The 22,313-nt window shown below is 36.6% G+C and overlaps 1 protein-coding gene across 1 annotated transcript in view; it reads right to left on the bottom strand.

Annotated features, from left to right (window-relative positions):
- Positions 1-22,313, bottom strand: part of LOC110158002 (copine-9-like) — a 229,330-nt gene that overhangs the window by 198,372 nt on the left and 8,645 nt on the right. Inside the window, exon 2 of the mRNA XM_020922421.2 lies at positions 19,975-20,015. Within this exon, the coding sequence (XP_020778080.2) occupies positions 19,975-20,015 (41 nt within the window). The remainder of the gene's footprint in view (positions 1-19,974; positions 20,016-22,313) is intronic.

The following is a 22,313-nucleotide window of genomic DNA, read 5'->3' as shown; positions in this document are numbered from 1 at the left end:
GTACCAAGCTCCTCTCACTTGTACTGGATGTAAACACACCACCTTGACTGAGGGTGACAATGACAACGGCAAGCATGGAGGGCCAAATTAAATTAACATCAAATATTTACTGATACGATTGTATAGACAAACAGCTGTCACATACGTTTATTGTTAGGAAGGACAAATAGGCCAAATTGACATATCTTTCAACTATGTTTGTTGCCTCCTCGCCAAATACATACCTGGAGTTGTATTTTGCTTCATTCACTGTCGTATTAATCTATCCAAAGATTCAATCCAAAGTCATTTTCTCATTTTCTCTTTGCCCATCTTATTGTGTCACGGATAAAATCTAGACACTTCTGCAAAGTTAAATAAACCATCATTAGACTCATTCTACAGTCAAAGTTTTGTCACAACAAATGCATGACTGTATTAGTCTATTTGTTTTTCTAATTGTTCATTCTCGTTGCTAACAGCAGAGGGAGCTCCAATGCCTAAATACCACATTGGAAACTGAGGTGTAAATTATAAAGTGTATTTTGTAAATTAATTATGTTAGAAAATGTCAAATAATAATCCCAAGGTGACCAAAAGCATATTCAAAGGGCCCATATTATGCTTTTTTCTGATCTGTTATGATGTTGTTTCTTCATCACAAACATACCTGGAGTTGTGTTATGTTGCATTCACGTAAATCCTGCGTATTTAATCTGTATGTGCTCCACTGTGTTTTAAAACTCCACACACCTTCACAAGAAACATTTGGATGATTTCAGCCCTCGAATTGCTTATTTCTAGTGAACAAAAAGCAGCTGTTACCTTGAAAACTACTGCTAAATGACATTTCCCAAAGGTGGAACAGGGCATTTTGAGCTTTGGAGATGTCAAGGATTACTCAGACATTTGTGAATGAAACAAAATACAACTCCAGGTATGTTTGTAATGATGGAATATTACAACATGTTTTAAAGCTCACAAGACTGAATTTTGTGTAATGTAGGAGAATTAAAACTACAAGAATGTATAATATATATTATTTAAAAAAGTCATAAATCATCCGAAGATTTGTTTGCTCTTGAAAGCAGAATGACGGGGCGAAATGGTGTTTTCCGTAGCACATAGGCGCGTGCATTGATTGCTGGGTGTTGCGTGGTGGTTTGAGTGGGCAGGTAGGGAAGGCAGCGGTAATTTGATGGCGGACTAACAGAAAGTGAAATTAAATTTACACAATGATAAAGGCGAGGTGAGACAACGTCCCCAAGGACACGCTCTGAGTCATCCATAAATGAGATGAGGAGCTGAGTGTGGCGTTCATAGAGACACATGCCTTCACAGGAGCAGCACAAGACACAATAAGTGCAAAGGATTTTATTACATTGACTATTTCTGATATTAGTTTGTTTTAGGCAGTAGCAGTAATGTTAGTAGTAGTATTACTGAAATTAGGGGAGTTAAATTAGCACTATTTTGATCTAACCATATCTAATTGTCAGTCATTAATATGAGCCTTTTTAAAGCAGACGTATTATGCAAAATCAACTCTTCAGAGCTTGTAACCTTATTATAGTTGCTTCCCCTCACCATACTTACCCAGAGTTGTATTTGGAGTGATTCGTGCATGTTTGAGTAATCTTTAATTGCTTATTTTCAAGACGCCATATTGCCATTTAATAACTCTTTTCAACACCACCAAGCATATGTCCACTGCGATGTACTTACTTTTCCAATTTTCCGTCACATTTTGGTACAAATTAAAAAGAATCTGCGATTATTCATACGAGGCAGATTTTCATTCTCGGCTCGTGCGCAGATTATAACTACAGTATATAGCAGACGCAATCACAATAGGTCTTAAACTCAAGTCTACAGCCAATCTTTTTTCAGTAAACTATTTATTTTGTGTTAAATGGCATTGTCCTGTTAAGGTTTAGTACTACTTTTTGGTAGTTTAATAGTAGTAATAATGCATTTGCAGCTGAAGATGTACACAACATCCCCATCAGAATCATGAGCAAAAGGGTTTAGACTCAAATCAAAATTTGTTATAATCCCAGATGACATTTAAACAATATTTCACAAGAATTCCATAAATGTATGCATGGAATTCTTTATGAATTATGATTGAAAGCCATACTAAATTCCTCATGGGTTGGTACAAGGAAAAAAAGGAGGATTTTCTTCACAAAGAATTCATGTCTAATCCATTATAGCTCTTTAATAAGGACACTACGGTACTTATTCTATTCAGTGACTCAATAACTGGATCCCAGTGAAGTCAGTTGTTTCAAACACATTTTTTTATTATTGCCTGATTCATCAGCTGGTTTCACTTCGTAGAAACTGTCTGACCTTGCAGCATTAGGATTCATTTGCTAGACGGTAAGTGGGTACTTTTTTATTTAACCAATTGCTATTATTCGGTCGTGACATATGTAATGCGCCGCTAACGGGGCTAACTGGTATATTAAGCTTTTCCAAAATCCCGTAGGAAGAAGGGCAATAACAACTTTCCCCTTGATAAAATTCACCAAACATTCTCTTTGTTCCAGCTTTAAATCCTCGATCTTGGGAATTGTTGCCAACACAGAATATATGGCTCTTCGCTGGTTCTTGCAAACCATCTAGTGTATTCAGATTCCTACCTTCCTGACCTAGTCACTGGAGAGAAATGAAATTGAACGGAGGCACTAGGTGGCGCCAACCTGGCTACCCATATTACCCAAAGAGCTTTAAGCCATGTTATAATGTTGTGGCCTCATCAAAATCATACCTGGAGTTGTGTTTTGTTTCATTCACACGAGTCATCTTTTAATATTAGCCTGTCTACACGTCCAAAGCTCAAAATTCTCTGGTCCACCTTGTGATGTCATGAAGCGGTAGTTTTCAAATAACAGCCTAACTCAGCCTAAATCTGCAGGGCTTGTGCGTTAAACATGTGTAAATGAAACAAAAAACACAAATCCAGGTATGTTTTTGAAGAGAAAACATTATAACAGGTCAGAAAATAGCACAATATGAGCCCTTTAAATGCCTTAGTGTCTCACAAAACAAATGAAACATGTCCTCGAAAGAGATTTGAACCAATTATTGTTTATGTATATTGAAGAATCGCTGCTGTAATTGCAGACAGCGTGAAAATGAGGTAAAAGAACGAAATTAGTCAAATAACATAATTTAGCGGAGAAAATAATCAGAATCAAGAGACACTTCTCGTGTCTCAGTGGTTTGTTTTTAGCTGCTTGTCGGAAAATATTGCAAAATAAAATCAAGGGCATTCACATTTGTTCTATTTCATCTTATTACAAAGCAAAATTGAAATGAGTTTGAACATTTTAGCATCTAAATTATTATTAATCAGAGCTGTTACTCAGAATTTTCATTACTACTGGTACAGGAGCGTGAGCTACTCATCGCAATTACACTTGAGATTTCTCCTTTACAGTGCACATTTTAAAATTAAAGACGCACTAACTTTTCTGGTGGATTGTATACCTGTTTGTTTCAATGGACAAGTTATTGCTTTGCTTGAAATGTTCCACAGTATAGCATTAAAGCAGCTCTCGCAAAATATACTTTTCAGAGCTTTTGGCTTTGTTATAGTTTTTGAAGTGATTCATGCAAGTTTGAGCAATCTTGAATCGATTATTTTCAAGACGCCATTTTGCCGATCAACCCTCATTTTCACAGCAGCCAGCATACGCCCACTGCTCTGTACTTTGTTCTCCAATTTTATTTTCTTAATCAGTGATAAGTATAGGTTTCGGCAGCGCCATGTAATATTTTTGATATGAATGAAAAAATCTGCTCGCTAGTGTAATGTGCAGTGATCCATAGGAGGGGCCAGCAGCTTCATGGCTCTTTGTTGTAATGACGTTTATGGTAATGTCTGCTCCCATTGGGCACCACAGTTTTCTAACACTGAGGTCAGTGGACTTGGTTCATTTCTTGGGTCAGTTCTTTTACATGAATATTGCAATTCAAAATGTGCCAATTATAACATCATGATCCAGGGTGTCATAGATTATAGCTTTATAGCAAACACAATAGGTCTTGTTTAAACATATCTATATCCACTGAGATAGGCGACATTAGTGTTGTAGTCAAGACTGCACTAATTGAGACCAAGACCTGTCCAAGACCACAGACCAGAGACCAGGACAAGACCTCTGAGTTTCAAGACCAAGACCACGGCCCATCAAGACCAAATCGAGACCATCTTTGTCATTTCCTACATTTATTTGTATTTTACAGTTATTTTGGCACATTTATATCAATGTTTTTATGAATCTATCTCCATTTGATGTGATTAATGTTTAGGCTTAAAATAAGCCAAGCAAACTGTGCTGCACTGAAATACTCTGTGCCCGTTTCTTGGACCCATACCCACAGTTTAAGAACCTCTTCTTTGATCCCACTTCCACTTTACAGAAAATAACTTCAAAGTGAATCAAGTTTTTTTTTTTTTTTCAAGTTCATAACATTTACATTTACCGGCTGTAATGAAATACGATCGCTCTCGTCAAGTATCAGACCTTGAGTCCAAGACAAGACCGAGACGAGACCAAGACCGTAAAAAAGCAGTCTCAAGGCCGGTGTCGAGACCAGGACTGGTCTCGAGTACTACGACACTAAGCGACATCACAAGGTCAAGTTACAAGTCAGATCTGTGAAGAGGTGTGATGTACTCACACTAATAACGTATCTTTTTCATGACGTTTATTTGAGTGATAAATAACCTGGGACTGATCAAATGCAAAATAGATGTTTAATGTCAAATTGTGGAACATTCCAGACAAAATAATAACATTTTCACAGTGAAGAAGAGGGGCACCCCAAGAGAAAAGTTCCAAATTGGAGCATCAACATTTGGGAGAAAACAAATATGAACATCTTAAACTAATACAAGAGCTACATACCAACAATTCAGTGTGCCATTTTGATAATTATGCATCCATATTAAGAACAACCTGAAGCTTTAAAACTATGGCCCTCTTTGACAATTTGAAGTTTTCGATTGGTCTCCTTCAAGAGCTTCTGAGTCCGATCCTTAGGTGATTAGATTATCAGTGGAGATGGAAAGAGCGTGACTGACAGCTCAGCCATGTCTCCCGTGCGCGCCGTGACACCCACCTCTTCATAATGACATTGACTTCCTTCCTGTGCGCAGTGATTGTGTTAATGCAGAGGCAGCCGTCACTCTGTTTACTTTGCCCTGACAGGACCTGGAGTTTGGCCTGACACGCGAGATGCTGGAGGTGAACAGCAGGGGGCACACCTCTCAATCACAGACCAAACAAGAGGCACAATTTAACTCATTTGCATTTTGGGAGATTAGAGATCAGATTTCATATGACATGTATTTGACCTACACTAAAATCAACTTGTCTGAACCATTGACAATTTGTGTTAGCACATCAAAGACCTCAAGTAAGAATTTGTTTCAGTCAGATAAATAAAAGTACGTACTTTGTCACAGGGTGGACTCCGACTTGTCACTCCAAATTGAGGACTACATATTATTAATCTGGAACAGCTCTCATTGAAAGTGATCAGAAAACACAGACCGCCATGACGACTGTTTGATTCTGATTGGTCAAAGCATCAGAAAAGAAGAACAAGCCGAAAAATCCATATTTTAAAACATCCAGACACAGACATCTTCCCTGTCCATAAACACACAAAGTGCTTACCTTCTACACATTTTTCATAAACTAAATAGTCCGTAATGACACAAAAATAGGCTGGAGTAGGTCTGTCGCCATGTTTGTTTTGATTCATTTGGGCGCTTCACCTTTGGCTTCCGCACAAACCTCAGTGCAGCTTATCTGGCCACCTAATTAATCTAATAGGAGCGCACGCCAAGATGGATTCATGTGAGTTTGTGAATTTACAAATATTGCAAGAATCCATCTTGTGCAAGGTTATCTACTACCTTCTTGTCAAAAAAGTTATTGCTTTGCCTAAAATGTGACATGAACTTATTTATATTTCACTGATTCAACTATACTTGTTTGTATTGCCAAACAATCTTTGGTTTGATGGAGTCGCTTGCTTATCTCCATGGATTTCTAATGTCATCATGTTGCTAAAACTATTCAGCAACCACTGCCTGTAGAGTTTTGAGTGTCAGGCTTCTTTTGCTAGAAGGTTTGTCATCACCAAATAACTGGGGAGCACCACAATGCAAAACTGACTTGACATAGTGTCAGAGTCTGGCCTTGAACCAACAAACTGAGGTTTCAAAGGCGTGTGGTGAAACAATTATACTATTACTGTTAAAAAGGTTACAGAAATGTTAACATATCCACAGTTAAAGCTTTAAGTAAAAAAAATATATATATAGTGCATCAAAAGTGTTAGTATACGGCAAAAGTTAAGGAGTCAGTTTTTCATTTACATCAATGGTAAACTGTGGATTTTAGTTGCAAAATTATAACGGATATGGATTTGAGAAGTAATAATTTCACCAAATTACAGTCACATTTTCAGTCAAAGAGTTGAACACTTGAAACTGAATAAAGTTTTGGCAGAGAAAAACATGCAGAGTAAGGGGGGCCACTTGGAATAAAATGAAACAAAAAGGCTTTCAGTAACACCTTTTACCATTTCAAGAACAGAGTGGACCAATTTATTCTGTCTTTTTGTTTTTTGTTTTTCCTCTCTCACACATCCAGGTGCAGATGTCCTAGATGTTCTCACACAGTTGACACATACAGAGAAATGGTTTAATCTGTTCTAAACATCAGAAAATGACTCATAAGAGCGGGGAGTGCCATATCCACACAGCCAAATAGAATAAGTGGGCTAATATGTGCAAGTCTTTTTACCGAAAATGAAATTGAACTGATCACGACCCTGCTGACTAAGGACTGCATCATCAAAACACACCTAACAGCTTTGAGAGATCATATTGGGATAGCTGGAGGTTTAGAAATATGCTTGAAAGTTAGAAAAGCAGCAGTGATCTATAATGCAGTGGTAATGGTGGTTACATTTACATAGGCGCTGAAGCACTTAGCCTTGGGGACAAAATAAACTCAAAGATGAAGACGAGATAAAAACAAAAATATACTGTGCAACTCCTGTATGTGATGAACTACTCTAAGGACATTGCTGATTTACTACCTAGACCCTATATCATCAGGATTTTAAAGTAGACCTATTACACAAAATCAACTTTTCAGAACTTTTAATCATGTTATAGTAGTTATAGTTTCCCCTACTGATTTACTCTCTGTACTTTGAGTGACTTGTGCATGTTTGAACAATCTTTAATGGTTTAATCCAGAGGCGGGGACTTGCAGGTCATGACTTGGACTCGAGTCAGACTTCGAGTCACTATTTTTAGGACTTGAGACTTGACTTGATAAAATAGACTAAGACTTGGGACTCGACTTGGACTTGAAGATCAGTGAACTGGGACTTGACTCGGATTTGAGGCCTTTGATTTGAGAAGACTTGACGCTTCTTCTAAAAAATGTATGTTTTTTTAGAAAATATTCTTTACGGTTGATAAATGCGGTGCTTTATTTTACAGGAACAAACTGGAACATGTCCCTCCCACTTCTCTGTTTGTTACTTTGAATGGAACTGAAGTACTGTGAGATGGTATCCTCAAATGTGCTACAGTAATACACAGTACAATAAAGTAAAACAAAGAACTTGATCCTTCCATTTCAGTGTAGACCTCACGACAAAATAACTGCATTTTTAAAACTTAATTCTTTCTATTCTGTCATAATGATTCGCACTAAGATATTGTCAAGAAATTTAAAAAAAAGAAAAAGTCGCATTTCTACAAGTCTTACATAAATACCTCATACATAAATATACCATGACTTTTTAAGTACTATTTAGTTTAAAAGTCACATAAATTGCAAAAATCTAAGCTATATTGGTTTAAAGACTTGAAATGACTTGAAGCTCAAAGCAAACGACTTGGACTTGACTTAGACTTATGGGCCTGTGACTCGAGACTCGACTTGGACTTGAGGTCAAAGACTTGAGATTTACTTGTGACTTGCAAAACAACGACTTGGTCCCACCTCTGGTTTTCATCCCCATTTACTCCATCACCATCATATGCTCTGTAATCTGTTCTTTAGTTTTATTCTCTTAACCGATGATACACGTAGGATTCTGCAGCATCGTGTTTAGTCATTCTGGTACAAATGAAAAAAATCTGCTATTTGCTCGTGGGATCTGCAGTTATCCACCAGAGATGCCAGTTCTTTGTTGTATTGTGATGTTGTTAATGATGACGTCAGTTCTCAAAAGCACTTGCATCTTAATGTTGCCAAGGTTGCTTTTCTTTTCATCACAATAGTTTTTCTTTTAATTATGTCTGACTAAGAAGTTTGAAGATCTTCAGAAAGCAACAACAACTAGAAATGTTTTATTTTTCTCTGCTCACTGTTAACTAGTGTAACATAAGGCTGCTAATCGAAGCAAGTTGCTGTGGTCTGTTGAGGTATTGATTCAGTTTGAGGAGATGTGATTTGTGGGTGAAGGATCAGTCACTCTTTGGCCTCTCATTGACAGATGGAAAATGGATGAGGCAGCATTGAAGTCGCAAACTAAACTAAAGAACAATGGAAATGCTTCAGTTTAAGTGGGACAACGGAGTGTTCTTATATATTGATGGATACTATGTAGTAAAAAAGACAGTTATCAAAGAGTTATCGTACATGGATGAGGTACATTGACATGACTGTATATAAACACCGATATTCAAAGTGTAGATGAACATAACATTTTGGATAATTATGTTCAACAGCGGGTAAAAATATTTATGCAATATTTTAAATTACCATTAAATGTTTTTGTTCATTTACAGAATTTAACTAGTAGTATATATTAGGGGTGTGCAAAAATATTGAAATATCCATGTATCGTTTCATTTAATGTGTACTGAGTATTAATATCATGTTCTGCTGTATCGATATATCGCCAAGAGTATTTATTGATATATTTTACTAAATTATTTTGTTACAGTGCTACAGTTTTGTTGTTTGTTTAGAGGAAGTAAACTTGTTTATGCAACACATTTGACATATTCCCTTTGATAATTAAAATGTTTGTGTTTCATATGAACACAAGCACAAGAAGTGGTTTAACAAAGACTTTTAGTATCACAGCCATGATTTAGACATGATTTTTTATTGAATCATATCGAATCGATTTGAAATATATCATATCACATCAAAAGTGCACTGTATCAAGATTAGGGCTGGGCAAAAAATAATAATTTTAATCGCGATTAATCGCATGAGTTCGAGCGATTAATCGCTTAGTGCATCAAAATGCTCTGTTCCACCTTGTGATTTCATGAAGTGATGGTTTTCAAGTTAACATTTACCTTAGCATTTAACCATTTAACATTGTATGTATGTGTTATATATGCCCAAACCAGGATAAAACTGAATAAGTCTACTAAAAACAGGCCTTGTGAAACATTTCTGCAACTTTCAAACACTCATGTGGATCTTTTATGAGCTTTTACAATGGAACCACCATTTATAATATTGTTCACCACTAAAATATACAACTACAAGACCCAGTAGCAAACTTTTCTCCTAACCTGCCTCCTCCACCCATAGCACTTAAGCTCCAGGGCAGTAGCCACTGTTAGCCACATCTGCTTGTTCCACCCCTGGGGCTGTACCTCTCACTCCCATAATGCATCTGTGTCCAGTCCCAGCATCACACCGTAACAGCCCAGACCCCCGCGGCTGCATCAGGCCAGTCCAAACCGTAAAATGTGAGAATTTCAAAGCAGAATTGTGTTCAAATTTGAAAATAGTCCAAAGCCGAGCAGTTTGCAACATGCAAACAAAAAATGTTCCAATGATAGAAAATCGTCGGGTTTTAAAAGCTTTTTTATAAAATTTCAAGCAATTTTCTCAACCATTGAGTAACCCTTTTTGTTGAATGCGTCTCTTTGCTAGAATTATGAAGTTCTTGCTAAATAATTGCACTGAAATGGCAAAATTTGCTTCTGTCATCATCAGTCACGTATCAGTAATAGTAGCAGGAATAATAAAGAGGGAGTATTATAGCTTTCTTCCATGTTTTAACGTTTCCTCAACAAAAACATACCTGAAGAGTTTTCAGATGTCGTTCATGCATGTTTCAGTAATATAGTGATCTCTCCCTGGTCCTCCTTATGGTTAGCTGTGAGATTCTATGCAAAGCTCAGTCAACAAGCCCACGTCATCCAGACTCCACACAGCAAACGTCTATAAATACACAAAAGATAAACTACAAAAACCTGATGTGACGAAGGGGTGTAATGTAGCTAGGCCTTTACATGGGCTCAAACTTAAAGGTGCACTAACTTTTTGATTAGGGATCTGTCACCTGCTTGTTTTTATGAATATGTCATTGCTGTGCCTGGAATGTTCCACAATATGACTTTAACCAGCTCTACCATAGATCAGACCCCCAGATCTACTTGTAACTTGGTCTGTTTTATTCTCCAAGATAGAAAGGTTTAATGCCATACTGTGAAACATTTCAGACAAAGCAATCACATCTCCATGGAGAAAAACACTTGACAGATCCTCCACCAGAAAAGTTACACAATGCACCTTTAAGCTGGCATATGTTGAAAATTACAAACTCTCATAAAGTTGTAAAATATTTAACAGATTAAAATGTTTGTTGTTTCAGTTAAAGTGACTTGTAACAAAAAGAGTATGAGTGCATTTGCTTGTAATAGTTTTTTTTGTTTTTGTTTTTTTGTTTTTAATTTGTACTTACCCTTTTTTGTGTCTGCCATGTTATGTGCTCTAGCCAAAAGAGTCCCCAGGCAGCCGGAGCAACTTAAGAAGGTTCCGGGGCAGACGACTGTGTTACGGAGGAGCAGTGTTCAAATATTTTAGCTTCTGAATCTAGTCGAATATCTATATTTAAACACAGTTAAATTAATAGTAACAAGCTCTATTTTTGTATTGGATTTAACTGATTAAACATTGATCTCTGTTTTAGGTGAGATTAAATTTTAAAATATGACTAACTTACCTGTAAAGTAAAAAGAGCCAACCACAGTCTGCTCAAATGTTCAGGTGCTGTGTGTACTGCATGTTTGTTTATTTATTTATTTATTTATTTATTCTTTGTTTATTATTATTATTATTATTATTATTTATTATTATTTATTATTTATTTATTATTTTATTTTTTTTTTTGCTTCTTAGCTTTTGCCCTGGTTCTTTTTTTTTTTTTTTTTTTTTTTTTTGTAAATGTATTTATTGTTGGTGATGGCACTTGGGTCTGCACTGGATAAATGAGTTCTGCTCTGCTCAAACCCACTAAGGTTGTTATCCCGACTATTGCAAGGGGGAGTGACTTAGCATAGAGGGGAGAGACAGATAGTGTCAAAAACAAAACAGAAACTTATTAAGCATGTAAACTGCAATTGTTTTCGGCTAATATTTCAAGACAATAAAAGGTAACATGGTGATGTAAATATGTTATGTGTTAATCGCCCATAGAAGTGTGATACCCTCTCTTTAAACCATTAAATGTTACAGAAAGAATGTCAAATCTCATGCTAAAACAGCAACACAAAGCAGTCTGTACATAAAAATATAGTTTGGTGCCAATAACATAAAAGGTGCAGAGACATAGCAGGATCTAGATTCACTGATCTACACAAAATTGACTCTTTTGAGTTTATAGTCATGTTAGAATGTTGTTACCTCCACAAAAACAAACCTGGAGTTGTGTTTGGTTTTATTCACACATGTTTGAGTAATCCTTTATTATTATATATAAGTTAGTAAGTTTTCAAGTTAACAGCTACCTTTCATTTTTTGTTCAGTAGCGAATGGAAATTCCAGGGTTAAAATAATCCAAGTGATTCTAGTGAAGATGTGTGCATTTTCAAAACAGTGGAGCATGTCTTGTTTTAGCACATGACATCACAAAATGAAGTGTTGTGTTTCCTGTTTCAGAAAAACACTCAGTCTAAATATGCAGGGTTTGTGTGTTAAACATGTGTGAATGAAACAAAACACAACCCCAGGCCTGTTTGTGATGAGAAAACATCATAACATAGATCAGAAAATAGTGTAGTGAGGGTCCTTCAGTTTCTTAATTTGACCAGTGTCATGTTGAAAGAGTTTTAGAAGTTGAGAAATTAGCTTGTGTCATTTTGTCTGTATGGAAATTACTGAAGTGGCACTTGTGGTAACTGCTGGATCAAACAACACTGGTAAAAGCATTGCAGTTGTTAAAAAGGCCACTTATATTTCTCCTCCTACCCAACTGCAGAATATATGACACTGTCAGGGCTGATCTGCACCACAAACAAAATTAAATCTGTCCAACTTTAACTGTTGCACCAAAACGTTTTGTTATATTTATTTATTAATCTGTGAACTCATTTTAAAGGGCTTATAGTATGGTATTTTTGTTCTGTGTTATAATGTTGTTTCCTCATCAGAAGCATACTGGGAGTTGTGTTTTGTTTCATTCACATGTTTAACACACTCATCTCTGAGACTGAAAACATTCTGTTCCACCTTGTGATGTCATGTGGTAATACAGGATGTGCTCCACTGTGTTTTAAAACCCCATACGCCTTCACTAGAATCATTTGGAAACTTTCAGCCCTGAAAATGTCAATCTCTAAACCTGAAAACTACTGCTTCATGACATCACAAGGGAGAACAGAGCATTTTGAGCTTTTGAGATGTAAACAGACTAATAATAAAGGGTTACTGAAATATGTGTGAATGAAACAAAACACAACTCCAGGTCTGTTTTTGAGGAGGTAATGACATTATAACATGGCCAAAGGCTCACAAGAATCTATTTTGTGTAATATAAGACCTTTAAACAAAAACACATATTTCAGCGAGAACATAACATAAATAAAACATGAACTGCAATAAATATCACAATGCAACACTATTTATTTCAGTAAAAAATGTGTGTTAGCATCTGCAATGAGTCACAAATATGAGACATAATTTTTCATCCCACTAAAAGTTTCCTACCAAGGCAAATAAAAGTAGATATATTGAGTCTCACAATACTGGTAGTTTATCATTAATTCAACACTAAAGGTGCACCAAGTAACTTTTCTTTGTTTGTCTCCATGGGGATGTTCTGGGTTTGCTTGAAACTAATCGGTCTTGCGTCTTCATTTCAAAAGTATAGGGCTTGTTAGAGGTAAAAATATACTGGAAAATGTCTTTGTAATTTCTTTGTAGTCCAGGGTGTATCCATAGTAAAGCTCAAGTGGTATGGGCTTTTTCATGGATGACACCAATTGTTTAGAGTACAGAGCAACTAATGACTGAAAAATTCCACCAATATTTTATTATGTAATTTTAATTTATTTGCAAACTCACTCACAGCCCTTTTTTCATTTTGTGCAACTATCTCTTCATATTAAAGTGTTAATAAAAGGCTTTGTGTGTATTCTTTAGGGAGCAAGTTGTCCAAAGCAAGATATTGGCTTCTGCTAGAGATTTAAAGGTGTATTGTGTAACTTTTCTGCTGTAGATGTTATTGCTTTTTCTAGAATATTTCACAGTATGGTATTAAACCTTTCTATCTTCATGGAGACCAAACCAGACCAAGTTACAGGTCAGATCTGTGAAGAGGCGACCCCACTCACAGTCAAAATGTCGTTTTTGAGTTACAAAGCCACCTGTAATTGAATAAATGTAAAGTAGAACAGTTTAATGTCATACTGTGGAACATTCCAGACAGAGCATTGACGTATTCATGGAAACAAGCAAGTGACAGACCCTCCACACAAGTATCTGCTTTATACTTTATATTCCTGAAAACATGAACTACTGTATGACAAAATGTACAGTATTATGAAGCTCTTATTTACATCTGAAATAATTACAGAACAACTTTGTATTAAAAGATCAAACGGGAGACTTTCTGGACCAACCACAAAGTAAACAGACCTAAACGTTACACCTTTATGGCCAATATGCTAATATGTCCAAATATCAATTAATGTCCAAATATCAATTAATCTGTAGCAAAAGAAAACTTAAACTTTTTGGGTTCTTTTTAAAGACAATACAGTAAAGTGTATTTATGTTGTTGATGTGTTTCGGCACCTGCTGCGAGCCATCTTCAAAATTGTCACTGCTGTTGGTGGTGAAGTGTCGTAGCTGTTGTTACTTCCTGTAGGCGTGGTCAGCCTGAAAGACCTGGCAGGTCGCTCAGACTGACCACACCTCCCGTCGCCCGGTGTTCTCTGCAGCAGGGTGTCCCAGGTGTGTGAAAGGAGTAACACTCCATCATCACGGTTAATGCTGCCTGTGCCTCGTTTCCTGATTTTAATGGCCTCCCTGATCCAGGGTTTGAACTTGTTGTTTTCCAATCCAATGACCCGAGCCCCGTCCCGATCCATAATGTGGTTATTACAACAAGTTCAAACTCTGGATCAGGGAGGCCACTGAAATCAGGAAACGAGACACGGACCGCATTATCCTACACCTGGGACGCCCTCCTCCAAAGAAGCGACCTGAGTGACCTGCCAAGTCAATCAGGCTGACCACGCCAATAAGAAGTATCAACAGCAGACATACGACACATCACAATGAACACTGCTGACAGTGCTGAAGATGGCTTGCAGCAGCAGACGAAACATGTCAGCAACGTAAATACACTTATATTGTCTTTAAAAGGAACCCAAGAAGTTAAAGTACATAAGAAGACTAAATGAGCGTCTTTGGCTTAAAAGAGAACTTATTCTGTCAACTGGACAAAGTTTGAAAAACATGCATTCTATCTGTGAGCTTGTTTCCCCAATGATTAGAGCAGTAACTTGGTCTCTGGTCCTGTCATTGCAAGGTAGGACCACAATTTCCTAAACCTGATGTATGGCTCCTTTAAATGCCACCTATACTTCCTCCATCTTCCCCCCCGAAGCTCTTCAAAGACATCTGATTTAAACTTCCATATGCTCACTCTCTGAACTCCGCACCGCTCCTCCTCACCTCTGCTCGGATACGCTCCTCATCCCTCTAATTCTGTGCCTGTCATCTCCAACCACACCACATTAAATCTAACTCCAGCCCCTCTTCTGACCTTCACATGACATTGATACAGCTCTCTCTCTTTCTCTCTCTCTCTCTCTCTCTCTCTCTCTCTCTCTTTCTCTCTCTTTCTCTCGTGCGTTTTGTTTTTTAATCTCGCATGCCCCATCTCATCCCGGTATTTTATCAGCGCAGGTGTCAGCCATTGATAGCTTTGACCTTCTAATTTGGCAGCGGAAATGTCCATAGAGCAGGCACAATTTATTATATTGGATTCTTTTTAGTCTTACTGGAGAATGCACTGCGAGTAGGAACCCCCAGAGAATTTAAAGGGGCACTGTGTAACTCCGGCACAGTGTTGTCTCCATGGAGATGTCATTACTTTTCCTGTAAATGTTCCACTACAAAGCATTAAACTTAGCTTTATGATGACAAGTATGTGATGGCTAAATCTGTGGAGAGGTGACAAAGTGCATGATTTTTTTATAATATTCTCTGGGCCATAAAAACATCTACAACAGAATAAATAGAGTTATGCATAAAGCTGTACTGTGGAACATTTCAGGGAAAGCAACAATGGAATTACAACCTTTTAAGACCATTATTATTGTTTACAGTGTCAGACTCTGAATTGTAAATCTGTTGGTATTTGTGGGTTTCAGTTTCATGTTATATGACTTTTCCCATTAACATAATATTTTGTTTAAAGATGAATTGTGTAACTTTTCTGGTGGAGGCTCTGTCAACTGCTTTTATTCATGAATCTGTGTATCATTCGTTCATTTGTTTTTCAAAATAAAACCAAAAATAAGAAAATGAAAAAACAAAAATTTTCTTCATTATTTGTCTCCAAAACCAAAGTTTTCGATTTTGTGTTTAAATGAACAATAAAAAAATGGATAACGGAGATTCCATAACTGCGATGCCGGACGTTTGCGCTGCATACAGACTGAACCAGGACTGAACCAGAACTGAACCAGAACTAAAACAGGACTGAACCAGGACTAAACTGTCACTAAAGCAGGACTAAACCAAGAATAAACCAGGACTAAACCAGGTCTAAACCAGGTCTAAACCAGCACCGGTTCTTTCACCCAACGGTCTATGGGGACGCACCTCTGGACCCGTCCCATCACTCAGTCCTGGTTCAGTCCTGGGTTAGTCCTGGGATCAATCCTGGTTTAGTCCTGGTTTAGTCCTGGTTTAGTCCTGCGATCAATCCTGGTTTAGTCCTGGTTTAGCCACTATCCATTTTTTTAGTTATTCATTTAAACTCAAAATCAAAAACTGAAAAAACGAATTGTTATCTGTTATCTGTCGTTTTTTCATTTTGGTTTTGGAGACAAATAATGAAAAAAATAGTGTTTTTTTTTCATTTTCTTATTTTTGGTTTTATTTTGAAAAATGAATGAACGAATAATACACGGATTTTCGTGGATATGTAATTGCTTTGTCTGGAATGTTTCACAGTATGGCATTAAACCTTTCTATCTTCACGGAGCCCAAACTAGACCAAGTTACAGGTCAGATCTGTGGAAAGGCAACCCCACTCACAGTCAGAATACCTGCCTGTTTTTCTAGGTATTTTTAAGCTATAAACCCACCTGTAAAAGGTAGAACTGTTTAATGCCATACGACAACAAGCAGACCAAACTAAAAGTTGCATAGTACACCCTTAAAATTGATAATCACGATGGCAAAAGTCCGAATTTTCCATCATTCTGAAAACTGTAGATAGGCTAGGAACTGCCTTGAGTACAGTATAAGGTATGTTGCTTCATATTGCTCTATTCTCCTGCCAATCACCAGTCGCACTACAAAAGCTCCCTCTTGTTTCCCTCTTTGACACACTCCTTGTTAGCTTCCCAACTAACTTCTGCCCTGTGGTTTTAGCTTTGCCGAAGTAGAATTGTGACCTCCTTCTCTCTGGAAAATTGCAATTGGAAGCTGAATCGTAGCCCTTCACTCGTGGACGCTCTATTGTTAGCAGTATTCCAGGTAAAAGGTAATAAAGGTCTTCTGCATTTGTATCTTCAAGTAATCACAATCTGTTTTAACAAAGCCACTACTATACCCAAGTTAATTACATGATTGTATTATTTACTTCATCTTGAAACCTGCTGAACTTTTGCTTAATTACTTTATTTTAATATTGCATACTCCTTCACCAATGAAATGTGTCACACAAAAGTTCCATAAAAAGTTGAAATTAACACCCAGCAACAACTAAAAAGTCCACATCAGATTCCACAGCAGTTCAACAATATCCAGCTAAGTTAAAATGACTTAATTAAGAACATTTTACTTTATCTGAGTCGATAAGTGTGTTTTTCTTAATTCAAGCAACATTTGATTTTGTTTCATATTTTAAGTGCAAAAAGTTTTTGTTTTTCTTATTTTAAGTGTAGCAAGATGCATTCTCATATTATCCACTGGCAGATATTTTTACTTGTCAAGTGAAATTTACTCTAATTATGATAAAACTTTCTTAATTCAAGTCATCTGAACTTGACTAGATTCTGTTTCTTGCAGTGAATGTACGAATATGTTACTGATAGGGATGTAATGATATCCAAGTCTCACGATACGATATGGTCACAGTATGAAACTCACAGTACGATATTTATTGCGATATTGTGGGATATGGTGGGGAGGCTCATGATTAGGGATGTAACAATATCCAAATCTCTCGATATTTTCACGATATATATCTCACGGTATATTTATTGCGATGTTTTGTGGAGGCAAACAAAACTGTTAATATGATACTTTTTCCTCCTAAAATGCCTTGACAAGATTTAATCCAAAGAACTAAGTCTTAAAAGTGCTTAGAACTGTTATTTCTTGAAATGGAGCAAAAATCATGGTCTATGTAGTCTTTTTTTATCTGTTGCTGCAACATAACTCTTAATTTATGCAAAGAGACTTGTAATTTGATATATTGTGATGGTCCACGATATTATTGTGAGAACTTTGATGATACGATATCACAGTATTTTGGTTATTGTTACATCCCTAGTTACTGATAAAATAACAAGTAAACATACGAAACAGAAGTATTCACAAAACATTTTAGGCAATAATATTTCAACTGGTTCAATGTCAAGCATCTTATACCTGGGACACAATAGAAGCTCACAATTTCCATAATAACATAAACATAGACTGAGCGAGCGTGACATCACCCATAGCGTTTAGCTCCAGTCAAATGAAGCTCACAAGGCTAGAGGTTATAAATTGAATTTAAAGCCAAGTTCCATATTAGGATTAGGATTTATTTTCGGACAAAGTAGTGAAATAAAAACACCAGGATCCTGTAGAGCGGGTTAATATGAAAATTAAAGAAACTCACTGCAGCAGTTACAGAGAGAAGGGTGACATTTAAAAAAAAAAAGTAAAGTCAAATGGAAGTAGAGTTGGAGGAACCGGAAGTGCGCTCATGTTCACTTTGTACATTAGCTTTGTCCATTTATATATACAGTCTATGGACATATGGCATTTATTTTTTATTTAACTAAACTTATTGAGCTGAAAAGTACATTAAAACATCACAATAATATCACAAATCATCAAAAAATCTTGTGTTAAATGTGCTTTTTGAGCTTTAAACAACCCCACTATGGATATAAGTGAGCACAGAGCTGGTTAGTTTGGTTTAAAACTCTTAATATTTGAATTTTGCAAAAAGACTTCGGAAAAAATGAATGGAAAATTGACTTCCAGAACCAAAGCAGGCAGTCACTCTTGAGGTCCATATTTCGTTTATGTGTATTTCGTGTGAGGCTTTATTTTTAAAGGTGCACAGGTGGAGAGTCCGCTACCTGCTTGTTTCCATGGAGATGTTATTTCTTTCCCTAAAATGCTCCATGACATGACTTTAAACATTTCCATCTAGCATTTTTTTTTCATAGGGGTGTTTTTATTGCTCAAAAATACAGTCATTTCTTTTGTGAATATGGGCAACTCTCCACAGATCTGAATTGTAATGTAGTGCTGTAACCTAGCCTGTTTCATCAGCCGGTTTCACTTCGTAGAAACTGTCTGACCTTGCAGCATTAGGATTCGTTCACTTGACGATAGGCGGGTACTTTTTTTTAAATTTAACCAATCACTGCTATTTGGTCTTGACGTATGTAATGCGTCGCTAACGGGGTGAACTGGTATATTAAGCTTTTCCCAAATCTCGTAGGAAGAAGGGCAATAACGTCTTTCCTCTTCATAAAATTCACCAAACATTCTTTGTTCTGGCTTTAAATCCTCGATCTCGGGAATTGTTGCCAACACAGAATGTATGGCTCTTCGCTGATTGGCTGGTGCCTGAACTCGCACTTCCGGGGGTTTTTGCGAACCGTCTTGTGTATTAAGATTCCTGACCTAGTCGCAGGAGAGAAATGAAACTGAGTGGAAGCACTAGGTAACACCAGCCTGGCTAGCTATAACCTGCTTGCGACTGTAAACTGATATATAGGTTTAATCTACACTGTGGAACATTTTAGACTGTGTTCTCCAACCTGCAGCTCAGGAGCTACCAGCAACTCTCCACCCCCTTCCAAGTAGCTCGCCATGGGATTTCTGAATTACACATATTGTCCTGAATAACTCAAATTTAATGAATTAAATGCCTATTCTTATTGTAAATGTGTTAATTTGATGCCTGACTTTGTGCGCTCATAAATAAATAATGTTTTATGTTTAATGCTTTATCTAACTATACCTCATCTACGTAAGTCTTGCCATGGCTCTTGTGTATACTTTATGTCCTGCGACCACTAAAATGGGTAGCTCTTTGGAATTTTGGTTTTGCAAAGGTAGCTCACCCGGGAAAAACTAAACTATAGCAATTCCATGTAGACAAGCAGGTGGCGGACCCTCCACTAGCAATGCAAGGCTTTAACACCTGCACCTTTAACAATATTAGACTTTTATTCAAACACTTCCCAAAGCTACATGACAGTAAGTGAGATGTCCATACCTGGGTCTGACTTGGAAAAGGTGTCCACGTCCAGCAGGTTTCTGTATGGAGGGAAACACAAAAATGGAAATTAAATTCAGTCCGTGCGGCTCTGGTCAGGTTTAGTGTAAGACAATGTATTAATATATTCATTCATTTCCATTCCTGAAAACAGCCCTTATGCCGAGGTTTTCTCCTGAATACACTCTGACAGTCCCAGCTAAGCTCCAACTTCTGACACATTTAAATAAATCTTTCTTACTGTAACGGTCCAGAAGAGGCGCAGGGAGATGGGCAAAGCCACACAAAAGCCTCGGAGGTGAACAGTTTAATTGTGTTGGAAATTTATTCTAAATTAATTCAGCTGATAAAATTTGAATTATATTGTTATACTTTTTTTATTTTCACATTTTTTCATGTCATTATTTTTATTTTTTTATTTTTTCATAGTTGTCATCATTTCATATTCTTGTTCAAATTCAGCCTTCTCTGGTTCCAGGACCCAAACCTGCTTTTAATTCTGATAGGCTTCCAAAATTATTCTGAAAATAATAACTGGTGTTTTCAAATATTCAGCCCAAAAACAAAGAATGAAAACTCAATTTACATGATTTACATTAATAGAATTGTTACGTCATATATATGAGACAATGGCTCAGCTGTGGATATGACTGAAAGGTCTTTATTCTGCTCTCTTCTCTTTTAATGTTAACTTCATGATGATTATTTATGTTTTGATGTGTTTGTATTATGATTTTAAAGGTGCATTGTTATCGCTTTGGCTGAAATGTTTCACAGTATGGCAGGGGTGTCAAGCTCAAATGCACAGAGAGCCAAAATTAAAAACTGAGACTAAGTCATGGGCCAAACTACATATTTACTGAAAAATTTCAACAACATCTGCATGTTTTCTCTTCTTTTGAGATATGTAATGTTAAACATTTTCTTATTAAAATAAATGTTTAATAACAATTTTGCTTAAACACTCAATCCAGAACAAGCATTATACAAAATAATAACAAAATTTTAAATAAATAATGTCTCTATAGACTATCTGTAGCCGGCTAATATATTTGATATGATCTCGTGGGCCAAATATACTTATACTGTGTGCCAAGTTTGGCCCCTGGGCCTGAGTTTGACATGTTTGCAGTATGGCATTCAACCTTTCTATTTTCAAGGAGACCAAACCACACACCCACAGTTAGAACATCTGTTTTTCTAGATATTTTTGAGCTATAAAACTTGTAATGTAATAAATGTAAAGTGCAGGTGTTTAATGCACATGGAACACCTAAGATGGCAGACACAAAAGAGGGTAAGTACAAAAAAATATAATAATAATAAAATTACAATCAATTGGCAAATGTACTATTGCTCTTTTTGTTACAGGTCACTTTAACTGAAACAACAAACATTTAATCAATTACATGTTTTAAAACTTGATGACAGTTTGTCATTTTCAACATATGTCAGTTTAAAGATGCATTGTGTAACTTTTATGGTGGAGGGTCTGTGAAATGCTTTTCTCTATGGAGATGCTATTGCTTTGTCCGAAATTTTTCACAGCATGGCATTAAACCTTTCTAGCTTAGAGACAAAACCAGACCAATATTTGATATACTTGGTATGATCTCGTGGGCCAAATATAATTATTTTGCGGGCCGAGTTTGACATGTCTGCAGTTTGGCATTCAACCATTCTATTTTCAAGGAGACCAAACCAGACCAAGTTACAGGTCAGATCTGTGGAGTCACAGTAAAAATGCTTGTTTTTCTAAGTATTTTTGTGCAGTCAAACCACCTGTCATTGAATAAATGTAAAGTAGAACTGTTTAAAGTCATACTGTGGAACATTCCAGACACAGCAGTGACATATCATAGAAACAAGCAGGTGACAGACCCCCAACCACAAAGTTACATAGTGCACCTTTAATATCTCTCTTATTCTGAATTACATTTTGAATTAGTTTGTGTACCTATTGTGCTATACTAATAAACTGGTCTTGTCTATATATTTATGCAGAAATTGACCCTATCATAATACATTTTATTTCACAGATTTTACAGATAATTCTTAGCCTGTCCGAGTAGATGGTTGACAAATTTGGATGGCTTTTTGTTAAGTCACAAGTGTGTGAAAATGTGTGAGGCCAATTTCTGTCAGACACGACTCAATTTAAGGTGTGAACTTGAAAGTGGAATCCAGATTTCAGATTCTGGCTCCAAATGCACGTCCCTGGTCTTTCCTCGCTCATTATATTTGACTCCTGGATCTGAAAACTCAACTTTAAAGCAGAAGAAGTGAATGAATTTAAACTATATTTCGAGAGTTATAAAAAGTGGGGAATTGGTGGGGAA

The sequence above is a fragment of the Boleophthalmus pectinirostris genome, unplaced genomic scaffold (genome assembly GCF_026225935.1).
Source record: "Boleophthalmus pectinirostris isolate CB_2022bp ecotype Guang Dong unplaced genomic scaffold, ASM2622593v1 HiC_scaffold_8, whole genome shotgun sequence".
Taxonomy (NCBI): Eukaryota; Metazoa; Chordata; class Actinopteri; order Gobiiformes; family Gobiidae; genus Boleophthalmus; species Boleophthalmus pectinirostris.
The sequence above is the reverse complement of the archived record's forward strand: the minus strand, read 5'-3'. Positions and strand labels throughout refer to the sequence as shown.